This window comes from Orbicella faveolata, unplaced genomic scaffold, assembly GCF_042242905.1.
Source record: "Orbicella faveolata isolate gen_17 unplaced genomic scaffold, um_ofav_v1 contig_1, whole genome shotgun sequence".
Lineage (NCBI taxonomy): Eukaryota > Metazoa > Cnidaria > Anthozoa > Scleractinia > Merulinidae > Orbicella > Orbicella faveolata.
This window is the reverse complement of record NW_028301536.1, coordinates 25940704-25957347: the sequence shown is the minus strand read 5'-3', so window position 1 is coordinate 25957347 and position 16644 is coordinate 25940704. Positions and strand designations below refer to the sequence as shown.

The window sequence follows — 16644 nt, the reverse complement described above, 5'->3', positions numbered from 1 at the left end:
GCTTCCAGCCAGGTGGGTGTCCAGGCATTCTGTGGATGGTCACTTTCTAAAGAAAATTGTTCTAGTTTTCATATGTTGCATTATAAATTGCTCATTTGAGCAGGCCGTATGGCGCATTTTGGACGGCTACTTTTCAAATTCTGGCTAAAAGCCTGATGCCAGTAGATTTACACCAACACTGTATGGTGATTTTTCTTAATTTCGTTCAGATAATGGACAAGTTTTCAGTTGATCATGCTATGCAAGAGCTGCCACGTGTTCACAAAACTTTCAGTGGTCTGTCAGATGAAGAGGCAGAGCTGGAATTTATAAAAGAGGCTCAGAAACTTCAAGAATATGGAATCCACTTTTACAAAGTACAGAGACGTATGTCACACAAAGGAGGAACAAAGGTGAATACCTCTTTAATAAGTACTAATCTATGAAAACTATTATTAATTTAGAATATATAATGTACATGTACAGTGTTAATAAATACATGTATTATTGTGACACATGCCTATCACAGACTGTTTTTATTTTCACATATAGCCTAAGAAGAGCGATAAGGAGACAGTTTGGCTTGGAATATGCGTCCGTGGAGTTACAGTCTATGAGGTATTCACATTTATGTTACGGTATACCTTAGTATAAATGTTTTTGTTTTTTTCTATTTACAAGCACCACTATCTTTCTTCCTTGTGCCTTGTTGATTACAACTTGTGCATAACAGTGAATTGCTTGTGTCAAAATCCATAATAATTCATCAGATTAAAACATACATTGGAAAATCAAAAAGTAATAGACATAGATTTAGCCAAGCCTAAAAGCTGAGCTCCTGATTGCAATAAGTTAACCTGGCTTGAGCCTGTGATTTAATCAAGACCCAGTACCTGGGCAGTGGTCAACTTAAAAAAAAACACAGGACCTTGATGAGTTCTAAACCTGACCCTGCGATATGGTCGTGTGATACTGGTGAGAGAATACCTTGATTTGAAAGGTGTCAATTGATCATAACATTGATGTCCAATATCAAAGATGTACGCTGTAAACCAAGGCTGCACAACTCATTTGACCTACTAGCTGGACTATGGCCACCATGTTGTACATTGTCATACCCGTATGGTAGGGTACATGCGCTTGTGATCAATGCCACAAGCTATATTGACTTTGAAAAAAGAGTTGCATTGTTTCCATTTTCTATGCATGCATGTGATTCTGTTCTTATAGTTATTGTGGTCCGCTTGCAGCCCTTTGGCCTGCCCGAGCTCCGCTATTATATAAATATACATGTATTATATTTCTGGCTATCAGCTCCTGCATAAAAAGGGGTCATAGAGACTTGGTTCTTAGGTTAGGATTTTTATTGGTGATTGGATTAGGCAGTATAGATCGTTTTCTGTTGTTTAATTTTAATTACTCTAGGCCCGTGGACATATGAAATTCCCCACTGATAGACATTCTTGGCCAATGACAAAAAAGCTCTCCTTTAAGGTATGTATCTTGTAAGATTTTTTCATAATATTATTTTAAAAATAACTTTTAAAATTAATTATTGTTGATGTTAGGTAGGGTATTACTTTTTCTAGACCTTTACATCATCATTTGCATTGTCCAGGAGACTAATGGAAATATGTTTGTATTTTACTTTCTTTTAATGGGTGAAATTTCAGACAGCAGGCTATATACCTAGTACTGTCTTGATCATCCCAACATTTGCACCCGATTAAACACAAAATATTTACAATGTAATGAATTTTCATCACTTTGTTAGCTACTTTGTTGTTAACTGACAGAAAATGCAGTGGTTGTTTGAAAACTTACAATTTTATTGTGCCAAAGTACCAAATTATTTGAAAAATTCATATCACAGCCAGACAGTGCACCTGAATTATCTGCTACATGTAGGGGGTTTTCACTGTGTTATATCAGCTGACTTGTTATTGCTACTCTCTTCTTATAGAAAAAGAAGTTCTTCATAGAACCAAGAGGAAATCCTGATCCACCAAAGATGACGTTCTACACAAATCATTATAAAAAGTGGGTGATCTTGTTAGTCTTAGAGATTTGGTATTTGGGATTACTGTTTATAAATGTGGAGAATTAAAGTTCAGAAGTTAAACGTTTAGAGCAAGATTTGAATGTCTAGAACAAGATTTGAATGTCTAGAACAAGATTTGAATGTTTTGAACAAGATTCGAATTTAGTGTTTACTTAGTAAATAGCTGGTAGGCTTTTTATTAATTTATTAGATAATAGCTAGTATTCATGTAATTATATTAAGTGTTCTCAATCAGTAGAGGGATGTTTCTAATCGGCTAGCAAAATTTTGATGCAGTAATAATAAAAGTTTCTGTATTGTTGTATTGTATTGTTCATACAGGTGTATTGTAGTGGAAGAGTTCCTATTTAAACTCTGCAAACTTGTTGATTTTGTTTAGGTCCAGATATCTTCTTCAAACGAGTCAGGCATTTCACAGGTTTCAGATGAAAATGAAGACCAAAATGACCATCCTGGATCAAGAACTGTCTCAAAGTGCTGTTGGTATGTATGAAGAATACATGTTTTGTGTGTCGATTTCTTGTAGCTGCAGATTCCAGTACTTTGGGTAGGTCTGCCTTTGTAAAGTCTGTATACGAGCTAAGTGGCCCATCAGGCCAGAGCTTATCCCGGTTTCTGTAGCATGAAGCGACTAGGAGTATTTCTACTCCCCGGGGCACTGTTTGGTGAAACACCCCTGCAAGTGCCAGAAGTTAATGACTGTTTGTCATTGGTCGGGAAAGATGTAGAAGCTGACAAAGACAACAAATACAGGAGATGTTATGGGCGTGCAATCAGACGTCCCAAGAGACTGTAGAGCATTCAAATTATATGCGAGTGGGTGTGGGTGTGAGTTTTTGTTATGTGTGTGTTTTTCTGTTGCTTGAAGAGTCAGATTACAAGTCTCGATGTAATACTACTGGATTAAATTGCTATGTCTAATTCTGCCTAGTGTTCGTCGTTTTACTGGGCCCGTACCCAGAAAAATATATGTATGAAAACTGCATGTTTTGTGTGTTGATTTCTTGTAGCTGCAGATTCTAGTACTTTGGGTAGGTCTGCCTCTGTAAAGTCTGTATATGAGCTAAGTGGCCCATCAGGCTGGAGCTTATCCGGGTTTCTGTATCGTGAAGCGACTAGGAGTATTTCTACTCCCCCCCTTTTTGGGATGCTACTCCATCGCAGGGTTACCCCCAGCATTAAATTCGCCGGTACACCTGGGTGGAGACCTGGGTGGAGAGGGGCACTGTGAGAGTAAAGTATCTTGCCCAAGAACACAACACAATGTCCCCAGCCAGGGCTCCAACCCGGACCGCTCTATCCGGAGACAAGTGCACTAGCCATGAGGCCGCTACGCCTCCCACTCCAGTACTTGGGGAACAAGGACATACACTCATACACTCAAGTACATTAAAAATGACTTCAAGAAAATGTGAAAACATGCTTTCAAGGTGTTTTTATGTTGTATAACAGTACTTTATTAAGAAGTGCAGGTGATAAAAGGCCAATCTCTTGTTGTGTAATTTGCACATTGCTAAAAATTTCCTATGGTACTGCTCATTGTTTATTTTTAATTTGTAATTAATTTTCCTAAGTGGAAATTTGTATCACTTTCCATAGGTAGAAGCCTGGGTTAATAATCTGAACTTTAGATTTCTTGTTCCATTGAGTTTGCATTTTTCTTACTTAGATGAACCCCAACACAGGGTGCAAAATGGCTCAGTGGAACAAGCTTATAGACAGTCACCATACATTAGAGATCGAGAGCCTTCCAAAGAACAGCCATCATCGTTCGCTGAAAAGGGTCTTCCACGACAGAGAAGCGTGGAAAGTGACCAGTTACCAAATGACGTTTTACGACGCCCGTCTAGAGATTATGAAACTGAAAGCAGGAGGCGGTATTCAGCAAGTGACGAGTCAGAAGATAGCACGGTGTACCATATGCAGAAAGACTTCACACCGGAGGGACTGTCTGAATCATCACCGAGGCAGCTGTCGCAAGACATGGATGATGAGAGAGATGTTGATATGCCTTACGTTATTGGTCAGTTTAACTTGGAAAACAAGCTTTACCGTAAACCATTCTTTCTTAACAGGGCTTCCACATTTTGTGCAGAGAATCATGGCAGTTTGCTTAAGTTGCCCAAAAAGTCAAATCTTAAAAGGGCCATTTCATATTCACCTAAAAGCAGTTTAAAAAGTTGTTCATCTAGCAATCCACGTTCTGTTATTTATGAAGAAATAGCACTGTAATAATTAATTTTCATTGTCTTTTATTCAGACCAGTTCATAAATTTGCCATGTAGGACATTCAGGCACACTTTCATGCATGCTGTGCTGAGGCTGCCAGTCACCAATCATAATGAATCAAAGTTGACTGATACCTTTTATTAGTGAAGAGTACAGAATGCACCTTTAACTCATAACTACGTACTGTTGAATGCATTCTTTCTAAGTTGAGAGAGCTATTGTGACTGTGCATGTTTAAGGACTCTCTAAGTATTGTGTTAGCTTCAGAAATACCTCAGAGGGAAATCAATTTATTACATTGAAAAGCTCTTTGTCATTCCTTTCTTTTTTGTTAGTCCATTCATTTGGTCTTTTTCAACTTTCTTTCTAACCTCACTCACTAAAGATCTCATTGTGGATTGCTAGCTGCAGTATTGTGATCTTTTCTCTTCTTTTAACTCGCATTGGATCAAAGTGTATACAGAGTTCACAGTTTGCATGAATTTGTGGTGGACCTCACAAGTAACAGCTGAGAATGCTCTCTTAAGCATTCATGCTCTTGTCCTCTCTCAAGCAGAACACAAACTTAAGAAAAAACTTGCATACATGTATCTTTGTAGAGGCTGCTTCTTTAATAACTGTGAGCTGTGTTTGAGTTATTTTCTCTTGATAGTTTCTTGTACTATGTCTCTCTGTCTTTCTGTCTTTCTGTAGCATCAGTGGTATTAGCATCTGCATGGACAAATTTTCTATTCAAGTTCTCATAAATTTACCTTGTGTATGGTGCATGGGCGATTTCTGCCTTGTAAAAACTAAACTCCTGGTTTCATTGTAGAAACCAATAATTTTGGCTTTGTATATACTGTGAATCAAGAAGAGTAAATGAAAACTGCAATAGTCTTTTGCTGCCTTTGGTGTGTGTTTTGTGATTTGCCAGTGCTTTACTGTCTTTCACCACATTAAACATATGCTGTGATCTCTTGTCTGTCTTCTTTATAAACACTTCTTTTCTTTGTCTTGCTCCTGGAATGTTTTTCATATATATTTGCGGGAAGAGAACATGGTTATGTCAGGTTGTGAGTTTACCATAATAATTACACCATTTTCAATGATATACTGCAGAAATGAACAGTTGTCATTTTGAGAGCAGTGACATCCCTTTCGACCTATTTCTATTGTCTTTCTTCCATTGTCCTCATGCCTTGTTCGTGACCAATGCATGTTGAGTACAGCACCTCTCTGCCCGTTGTGAGATGTAATATCCATTTGTGAACTACATGTATCATCTAATCCACATCCAGGGAAGAACCTGGCGACAAATACATGAAGCTTGCATTAATGAGCCAAACTTTGCCTCAAATATTCTGTGATTTCGGAACGGCCCTGCAGAACCCTCTTAGAATGACAGATCATTCCCACATCATGAAATGTACAAACAAGCTACCATGTTGATTTGCTTAGTCATGTTGTAACTAAATCAAAGTGTTCCAGATATTGGAGTTATGTCCTGTTCTCATTGTTTTGCTAGAGTGTTTTCCCAAAAAAGTGTATGTTTGGAGTGTGCTAGAAAGCTAAGGGTACATTCCCTTGGGATGATTCAGATCAGGATCAATGATCCAAGATCACTTAGATCACAGTGCATCAAAGGAACCAATGAATTCCACTCTGGACAAGGATTCATCGGTTCTTTTCATGCACCATGATCCGAGTTATCTTCAATCATTGATCTTGATCCAGATCATCGTAAAGGAATGTACTCTAAAATAGTTGTCATGCCTGAATCCAGATGACAAGGTTTATTTTTACCATCTTAAATATATAGCGAATCATTTACCTTTTGTTTGCTATGTCTTGTCTTTATTTCGTATGGACATTTTTGAAGCAAAACAGAATCAAAGCTAGGCAAAGGATTTTGTTCTTTCCTGTATGCTGACTAAATTTGTTTTTGTGAGCTATGATTTTATTTCTTTGCTAATTAATGTGTCTGTCATTTAATTGTCTTCAGATTGAAATGAAGACCTTGGTGGGGGATAAATCATCAACAATAATAGATTGTGGCTTTAATTTCTATATTTTTGTAAAGACCCAACTGAATAAGTTGGTGCTCCTTTTTTAAACTTGGAGATAAAATTTCTGGCATACTGTGATTGCTTTTTGTTTGGTTGTAAATCGTTGCATGTTTAAGCACATTTAGAATTTTTAGTGTTTGTGCCTTTTCAGCACAATTCCTCAACTAAGTCTACTTGGCACATATTTAACTAGTAATAAGATTTTTTCTTAGAATGCAAATCAATTTTCAAATCTGAGGCAAAGCTGTTAATTAATTGTTTTTCTTTTCAAGTTGAATTTTCATGAAATCAAGATCATTAAAACCCATTGACATAAATAGAATCAAATTTTATCATCTTATGACGTTTAGCGAGTATGATAAATGTGACAGTTGAAATAATTACCATCCAGTTGATGCAGTCTCTAAGAAAAGAAAACTGTCTAAATTTTGCTGGTCAAAAATGATTGTGTCCAGGAGAAAAGTTGTACGTTTTAAGCCTGTTCAAGGCAGAAAAACAGGTCTTCAACACAGAGGTACATTTAAATATCATGAAATAGAAATTCAAATTCAATATCATTTTGATTCTTATCAGAATAGTCGCTTTAGATTTTGTATAGTTCATTTCGCTAGACAGCACTGTAATCTTTTTGTTAATTTCAATTTACTACAGATCATTTTTTTTTTATTTAGAGGTGGATCAAGGAAGCCTTAATCCCCCCAAAACCTTTATATTTAAATAAAAATACATGTGCTTCTAAGTTGTGGAGGGAAATTTCAATATGTTTTTGTTTTGTGGAGTGTTCGTATTGTATTGAGAACTTTTGTCACTGATTCATTTGCAAGCCAAGGTGTCATGCTGTGTAACTATATAATAAAGACAAGGTGAATTATTTAGCGGTTGTGAATTCCTTCTTTTTTATACTTGGTTTATGAATTACAAATAAAAACTAGACTGAGGTGTTTATGCTACATAGAAACTGCAATTTTTCAACTTGAGATTACTAGGAAAACTGTAACATTTTTATCATTTTGTCATGGATTACTGTGCCATTTTTGTGATATTGTTTTTCTTTTGGTTTACTCTGTAATTTGCTCAGTTTTGTTTCATATTGCTTTTTATAGTTTAAAATGCTGTTGGATTTTATTGATAAGTGCTGAAATTCTCGTAAGCTTTTGTAGTGTTCTCTTTGGATCCATTAGTGATATCTTGTGATTTGATCAGATGTTTTAATTAAAAATTCAATCAGAAAACACCTGCTATTTCTCAAGCTGGGAGAAGTCCATTTTCTGAGTCCTAAAACTGTCCCATTTGTAATCATGAATCGTGCTTAAGTATTTTGTAACTAGAGTTTGTATTGCTGGCCTTCGTGTGTTGATTAAGTTTTATTTTCTTCCTCAAATTCTAGATTCCACATTAAACTCCCAAACACTGCAGCAAGTGAAGAACACAGATTTGATTGCTGAATCTCAAGGCAAGGGTAAGTGATATTCATGAAATTTGCATCTGTTTACAGAACTCTTTTACGTGTCATATCCACTTTATCTTGTTCTTCAGCATTCCTGTAAATTTTCATTGGTGTTCTGTACATTGCATGAGATTGTGCCAACATTTCTGTTTCAGGTAATGTGCATTTTATTGTTTTGATCCTTTCAAAACGACTATAATTTAAGTCTGCAGATGGCACAAAATTTCAAAAATTTCACTCAAGGCCATAACATTTTGACAGAAAATGTGTTGAATTGTAAGGGGTGCATTAATAAGTTTCTTGGAGGCTAAGATACTGTGTACAGAGCCTTTGTGAGATTTATGACAAAACACAGAGTAAATTGGCAAAGATTTGGGCTTTTTCAGTCAGTCAGACTTTGAATTTCTTGTCTCCATTCTCTAGTTTTTTAAAGTTTCAAATAATAATAGAAGTATCTTTCTGGTGGGTTACCAATGAGCTTTGCAACTGTTTAATATCATTCACAATCATGTGGATTTTTATTGTGTTGTATTTCTTCATTGTTTCTCCACAGTGGGAAATAAGTGCAACTAGCCATAATACTGATATTTTTTTCGTCTGCAATAGTTTCATCTGAGTGTTGTTAAAATGAAATACCAAAATAAAAAGGAATAGTACTTTTTAATCCCTATAACACTTTACAACCCATTTAACATGCTGCTGTATTGTACACGTAGTTATTATGTGACAGTGAAAATTTGTTGTATGGGGCAGTGCTTCAAATTCAAATTATATCACTTTTGATTCTTTCTAAGGAGATAAGACACTGAAATGGTGTCATGTTATTGTTTTGCTTTTAATATCTTTTCAGAACTTTAATTTATTGCTGGTTTAAAACTGCATCCAACTTGAATGACTCAAACCTACTTCAAAGAATTAGCATACCATAATTTATCTGTAGATCATATATTGTGATCATGAGGGTAAGGGTAGTTCTGAAAAGAACTGTTGTTGGTGACTGACTCTTTCAATCAACAACCTGGGCAAAAGTCATCTTCAGAGTCAAGTCAATAGTGTTTGTCAGTCAATGATGTCTTGGTCTGGTCTGTTATCAATGTAAGGTATAGTCACCGTTGCAGCAGCTGTCAGTTTCTGTGTTCCTATCTTCAGTTTCAGTAGGTCGGTGGGTGTTTTGTCAGCATCGTAGTTCTTGTGAAAAAGACTTTTAAAGTGCCTGTTTTTGTCAGATAAGCTGTCCGATGTGTCAGAAGCTAGTTGCGCTCCCGCTTGTCAGTCTTGATAGTCATGGCTTTGTGTGATACAATTATAATTATAATGATTTATCTAATGCTATTGCCAGTACTTTATTTCCAGATTTATTTATCTACAGCTGAACTAGTTTTTCAGAAATTTGGACTTGAATCGGGCTAAAAACTTTTGAACAGAAAGGGGTCCAGCGCATAGCCATAGTACATGTAATGTTTTCAGAAACAACTTGCTACCAAAAAAAATTGTTTTGTTTCATTCTAAATAATTTTACTCAACAAGTGCAGACTCATAGAATATATCAAAGACACCCAGTTTCAGCAACTTTTATTCAGTCACACAACTTGTGTAATAAATTTCCTATTAACAAAGCTTTCTTTGGACAGTCATTATCATCTTCATCATTTCCTTGTCTTCGTCTGGAGTATTCCTCACAGATACTCTGTCTGCTGCCTCTGTCCACTGCAACCCACAAGTGAAAACCAATTATCAACCTTCCCTCCTTCTCCACTTTCCTAATGCCTCTCTGGGTCTGCCTCTCGTGCATTTTCCTTTTGACACCTATATCAGTGCAACTACAGGGTGGAAACAGGCTTGCATAGTTTCTACAGCTCTTATTCAATTACCAACCTGTGTAGTGAATTTCTTATAAGTGATGTTTGCTCTGATCTGGAGAGCACTGGGTGAATATTGCCCGCCCCCAGTCTACCTTACTATCAAGACCTTGTACTGATATTTTCAGTATGGTATTGCCTTCATGCTTGGTTGATATGATAAATTTATTGATTGGAAGGATGATACAATGTTGACATCGAAGGTTTAAGTTAAATCATTAAATGAGACAAGACCCAAGAAAAATCAGCAGGCAAGGAAATTGTTAAAACTTGGGGCCAATGGATTTTTTTGGCAGATTGGCAGATTTTCCCATTAACTGGCAAATTCTTGGTTGGCTTCCATCAGGCTAGACAGTACATATTGTCTGGAGAATCTATTTTTGTTGCACCTTGAGAACTTTTTGAATCTAATTTAAACCGTGTATAGGGCTATTTAGATGAGAACACGCATTGATACTAGCAACCTGTACACCATAACTGCTTGGAGATACCGGTATATTATAGTGTATATTAAAAATAATGCTGTTATAATGGTATCTTTTTCCTGTGATGTTTAATTAACAAGTAGAAGAGTTTACTGTGAACAGGAGTTTTCCAACAGATCAAAATAGACTTTTTGAATAGGAAATGAGCGCATAATTATTATGCATCTTTTCCAAGAACATATAAGGTCTCACTAACATGGAAGATTGAACTTGTTGTGTTTTGACTACAAGCTTGAGGGACCATGAAAATTTAATCAAAAGAGAAAAAGGGAAGGAAAAAAGAAAAGAAAATACATAATAGGCCATTTCCAAGTTGCTTGTTACCTCTGTTTCAAGTCAATCTTTGTGTGAAACCATTGAATTGAAAATGAGTAAGATTTACATAAAAATGAATGTGCACTGGTCCAAACACATTTTCATATCAAAAGTTTCGAACTTATTCTCATTTTGACACATAGGCAAATGGCAACTCAGAAATGGCCTACTGCAATTAAGATCTCCTGATAACAGTTTGGCACATGAAAGTATGGGTAACTGAAATTAGCTTCTTAACTGTTTTACACCACATGTATATTTACAATATTAAGTCTTCACAACAACAAAAATTTACTTGTGATGCCTTAACTTGCTCCTACATGTGCAATGTTTTTTTATTTCAATGTTTTGTTGAAAATTATTCCTTATTTGTGTGTTAATATTTAATTTAACCATATTACACTTATAATTATAATTTCACTACCTGGGAATTAGAAATATTGCTGCACAATTTTCAGTAGTATTGTCTGTTATGTTTTAGATGAATCAGAATTTTTCCATTTATTATAATTAAAATAATTTTCATGCATACATGGCAAAGGATACGCTACAAAAAGCACATCGTAGAATTTTGGCACTGCTGGGAATGGATAATAAGACATTGAAAACTTACACAACACTAGCTTTTGAATATGCTGCTATTGAAATTTAAGTTTTTCTGTCAATCAGAGTGGGAAATACAAAACATAATTTGCACTTTGGTTATGTCTTGTTGTTTAATATGTGTAATATTTTACCACCAATAATAGACGTTTGCAAGGAGCGGGCAGCAAGAACCATGTCAAATGTTCCTAAATGATCAGATCAAGACAATTTTATTACTGATCAGTGATGATTACACTCTGAATATTCTGAGATTATAACAAAAAAATATAATTATTCATTGTGGTAGAGCAGTTAACATCTGTCTTGTTTTTAAGACATGAATTGAAGGAACACTTATGAGCTTTAGTTTGTCTTATCTAAAAACAGTGTCTGAGTAACACTCAAGAAACTGGCTAGTCTGGAACAGGTGCTTTTTTTGTTTTAATTGTATTCAAACTGTCATAGATATTGACAGCAGGTTTCTATGTTTACATAGGCATAAGAACGCTGCTGTTAAATTTGAAGCCAATTTACCTCAATTATGCCAGAAGTTCTCTCCTTTTGGGGCATTATTGAGGAGAGGATTTTAAAATATAACCTGTAAAAGCCTTGTTTAGATCAAATAGCAGGAGATCAGACCATTATGGCAACAATCCAGGTCTCCATTTTCATTCTCTTTTTGTCAAGATGAACAGATTAATAATTTATGCAAGATATCCCAAAACATCCTGGCATTGTATTTACATCAGAATTCCTGTTTAAGGTACCCGTAACTTGCCAATGTGGATGATTTTAAAATGTATCATGCCAAAATGATTTTTGTTTTGCCTGATCAGCAATTCAAGAGTAAAAACATGACTTTAAACTTGTGAAATGTTTATTCATAACAGAAATGTCGCAGGGTGTTAGGTTTGGTAATGAACTGCATGCTTTTATGTGGTGTGAAAAGTGACTAGAACAAAGTTATATAGGCAGTGCTTTATTTTGCTCCTTTTAACTTCATTGTTTTATTTCTCTAGACAGTAGCAGTTCTGAGGTATTTGCATCTCCTGACCGGCAAATTCGTGTTATCAAGTTCAACAAAGAACCGGGAAAATTATTAGGTGAGAAAAGGAGAGAGCAGTTGTTACTATTTTAGCTTCATTTCCTGTTCTTTGGGTAACTTGTTAGTAATATTCGTGTGCTGCATTTATAATGATGCCACCACATGATCTGAAAATCTATTTTTCTGATCGAGAGTTTATTCAAAATAGTACTAGCTTTTGCCAAAGTTAAGTGTGTTGCAAGAATTTTACGGTTGCTGTTTCAGTAAGTAAGTAAGTAACCTTTATTTAAACACGATAAGTAGTTAAGCTTGCAGCTTGTGGGGTCGTGTATAAATAAAAAATAAAGAATAGTTACAAAATAAGAATTGAAAAATTTACAAAAATTAGTACTAGCTTTTGCCAAAGTTAAGCATGTTGCATGAATTTTACGGTTGTTGTTTCATAGTTCTTTAACTTTAATTTATGCTAATCATGTTTAGTTTCTTGGTCTTGAATGGAGAAGCATTTAGGTGAATGTTTCACAGGTCACTGTGTTGCAGTAAAGAACTCTGTGAAATTGGAATAAATGCTTTTATTGTTAGTAACTAATATTTTGGAAGTCACTAAAAGGATTTAAGACATTGAACTAAAAAGCACATGTAGTCATGCCAGTTTGACTGAAATTTAAATTACTCTCGCAGGTTACCCACATGTGAATAAAACTGGATGTAATAAATAAAAGAGTGGGATCTCATGATTTAGCTTTAACCATGTTTTTGAGATGTCATACAAGTCAATGTGATGCACCCACTCGATTTTAGACAGTGTGTTGTTGTTGCTTGATGTTTTTAAGCCAAAAATTTACATTTTTCAAGGAGCATCTCTTCAGAGTGCCACCAAATGGACTTTTAACAAGGTGTCCTGCATTTAGTTTTAATAGTCACCTGGGTTTGTTCAAGTTTAGAACTTGACTTACATTGCACAATAAATACTGTAAAGTTTATTTGTCTGTTGCCATTTCACATATGTTACCTAGCAGAGATATTTGAATAAGTTGATGGCATGATGCAACATTTCACAACCAGTTTTACACATGCACATTACGGCAAACTAATATCATGGTTAAAAATTTGAATATTATTCTAAATTTGAATTTTAAAGATCTTCTTCAAGTACAGTGACTTTCAAGCAAACAAACCTCGTATTAGTATTGCACAAAGTGTATACTGTAAACATCCACTTGAATTTAAGGTCCATACTTTGGTGGATATTACAGTCTTTGAACATCTTACATGCAAGCAAACATTCGGACAAAAGAAAACAATATTTTATTGAAATGAAAGTTTTTCAAATGAGGTTCTATGGGAAAGAGGAAGAACTAAATTAACAATTTTAATTTATACTTTGTCCTAGGTCATGCTGGTGCATTAAACATTACTAAATAGTTTGACATAAAGCATCGTAACTTGCTTTTCCATCTCAAAAACTCTGGCAATATTGACAACGATGGTCTTAGAAATTAGTGTTTGAAATATCACTACATTGACAAGTTGGCAGAAAAAGACACTTAAGAAAATAACTAAGTGACCAGAAGCTGGACAATATGCCTTCCTGTTCCACCAACTTCCTTCAACTTACATATGTATATATACTAAGTCTTGAAGAATTGATTTTAAGAGTTTGTAGGTGAAAGGATTTTAAGCAATACTCAGTCAACTGGTATTATTATTGTTATATGCTGGTAAATCTCACACAAATTGTGTGATTGATTTGTAGGTTTGTCAGACATAAGAAGTGAATAATTTATATCTGCATGGTACAGTAGGTTATGAATAAAGTTAAACATTTCTCCTCATCAGAGCCTTTTTCTAATAGCTCTTGCTTAGAATACATTTTAATTTTAAATTTTGTTTTGTATGAAAATCTGCAGGGGAAAAATAAGAGAGGAAATATGTTGACATTCAAATAATAGATTACATGACAGAAATTCTAGGGAAGGGGTGATGAAATTATCAGTAAATATTAAATTGTGTTATTTTAATTTGATAATGTTATCAACTTTGGGCATAGATATAGCTTCTTCAAGACATAGAGACTAGTGCTGTTGTTGAATGTTCTAGGAATAACTGTTCTTGGTGGTGAAAATTCTAAGCGACTGGACCTTGGAATTTATGTGAAGTCGGTTACTGAAGGAGGTGCTGCCTGGAAAGATGGCAGACTGAAGGCTGGTAAGATCACAACATGTAAAATTGATTTCTGTTGTTGTATAGAATGTTTTGGTCTGTTTCAGGATTTGAACTTGCATGTTGCTAATCCTGCTCAGCCTAATTCTTCTAAAACCTTTTCTGTAGACATTGGCTCTTTTTAGTATTTGAGTCATTTAATCAAGACAGGCTCTACAAGGAAAGAGCATCATGTTTTAAAATGTTATGACCATTTGCAATCCATTCCTTCTGTAATTAGGTGACAGAATTTTAGCTGTAAATGGCCAAAGTCTAGAGAGAGTTACACATGAGTATGCTGTGTCTATCCTTAAGAACGTCACAAGCCCCGTGGAACTTAAAGTATCACAGAGTTCATATCTTGTCTCTTCATTTGGTGAGTTGTTAATATTGTGAGAATTTTTTTTACTGCAACCACAAAACAACAATGCATTGCTTACAATTTTTTACATGACAATACCACTTACACTACAATGCTTAGATGTATGCTATTAATTCAAAACAAAGTGCTACTTATAGTGATTATAAGAATTTCTATTAGACTGCAATACTTTTGCTAATTTTCTTACAATAATACAAAACAATGTACTACTTATAGTGATAATAAGAATTTCTATTAGACTACAATGTGTTTGCTAATTTTCTCACAACAGTACAAAACAATGTACTACTTACTATGTTTACAAGACAATATCACTTCCACTACATTACGTACCCTAATTTTTGTAACAATAATATTATTAGCAATATCATGTTAGAGTGTTGGCATTTTGTTTACTGTAAAGTTGTGAGAAGAATGTCTCACCAGTTTGAGATGTGACGGTTAATTAGAGTCAAGCCTGTGCACTTGCATTTTCAAAGGGATGTTATGAGCATTTGTCCTTATTTCCAGTTTCCATCACAGAAAATAACTAGGAGGATACCTATTCCCCCCCCCCCCCCCCCCTAAATATGTGATGCTGTGAGGTAGTCCATCTATCACAGGTTATCCACCCGCAGGGTTTACTAAATCATTGAAACATAGATATCATTAAAACTACTGACCTTCTTGTTCACAGATCTTTCCAATATTCCAAATGCAAGCTCAGTCAATGAGGAGCCCCCAAGCCTTGAAGTCAAACCTCTGACACCACGTGACACAACAACAGCTGCACAAGAGAACCGACAAAGCCAAACACCAAAAGACCCTTCTCCAGAGCCCCACCCTTCAACATTAGCATTTCCTTCAGAGGATGAACCAGTGACAATGATTTCTAAATCAATTCCTCCATCTGTAGTGTCAACTTCTTCATCAGCTTCACAAGGCAGAAAGCAAAGACAAGGTGGGTAAATTTAAATTGTTTCATCATCATCATTGCTCTATGTGCCAGTAGGCACATAAGCCTGCAACATCCTGCTTCCGTTGTGCCCTATCCCTGGCTACCGCTCTCGCAATGTTCTAGTTATTCCATCCTGCCTACCATCTCTCTACCTCTACCGTCCTCCTCCACATCTGTTTAGGTGTTCCTATTGCTCTTCTCCCAGGCTCTGGTCTCCACCCTAATGGCACGCTGCAGTCATAGGATCTCTCTTCAAGCCGTATTATATGAAATACAAGTCCAGTGCCATCTTGTTATCTCATCTTCAATTGATTTGTTTCAGTTAAATGTATCTTAAGACTCCAACAGTCATATTACATCCATAAATACATGGTTCATGCAGTTATGGGCATGCAATATCTTCTATTCCTCTTGGTTTCTCAATAATTTTGTCCAATTACTTGGCTTGCAGTTTTTCTGTGTTAGCTTTTGAAGTCTTGACATTTGTCAGTGTTAAATGAAAAACAAGTAACTGTAGATGAAAATTTTCATTCATTAAAGGTACTATTTCACATCTTAATGTTTACTCTTTGCTTTTATGTACAGATTTTGTTGATTCACAAAAGGCTTTGCAAGACAATTCCAGTTTAGAATCAGCTGATATCAGAGAGCCTAAAACTCAAACAAGAGGTCACAGTACACCTTTTGAGGCAAATGTCATTCAAAGTTCACTATTGTCAGCAGCTGTCCCATTGGTCTCTGCAAGTGTTGCAAGCCCCCAGGGGGAGTCCCCTGGTGCAAGGCAGGAATCATTGAGTGGAGATGAGAGTGGAGTCTACAGTGAAGATGCCTTGCCTGTGAGTGTTAAATGATTTTGCGATGTAATATGTATGGGTTATTGGCCAAGTTCTTTTTTTGCGTGTTTATGGACGGAGACGGAGTCGAGGTCCATAAACACACAAAAAAAGAATAAGGCCAATATCCAGCCACCTTGATCGAACAAGTGTGGTCAATAAAGGATTTATTATATGGCTTTTGGGGAAATTTTTCTTGCAGGACAGGGCGGGTAGTCCCGAGCAGGCAAGATGGC

The 16644-nt window shown here is 35.7% G+C and overlaps 1 protein-coding gene across 1 annotated transcript in view; it reads left to right on the top strand.

The window, feature by feature from the left end:
- LOC110043640 (tyrosine-protein phosphatase non-receptor type 13-like) overlaps positions 1–16644 on the top strand; it is a 50325-nt gene that overhangs the window by 13520 nt on the left and 20161 nt on the right. The window contains exons 20-31 of the mRNA XM_089297597.1: positions 210–392; positions 532–597; positions 1405–1473; positions 1943–2019; positions 2421–2524; positions 3711–4064; positions 7706–7777; positions 12029–12112; positions 14155–14262; positions 14498–14632; positions 15315–15578; positions 16161–16411. Of these exons, the coding sequence (XP_089153723.1) occupies positions 210–392; positions 532–597; positions 1405–1473; positions 1943–2019; positions 2421–2524; positions 3711–4064; positions 7706–7777; positions 12029–12112; positions 14155–14262; positions 14498–14632; positions 15315–15578; positions 16161–16411 (1767 nt within the window). The remainder of the gene's footprint in view (positions 1–209; positions 393–531; positions 598–1404; positions 1474–1942; positions 2020–2420; positions 2525–3710; positions 4065–7705; positions 7778–12028; positions 12113–14154; positions 14263–14497; positions 14633–15314; positions 15579–16160; positions 16412–16644) is intronic.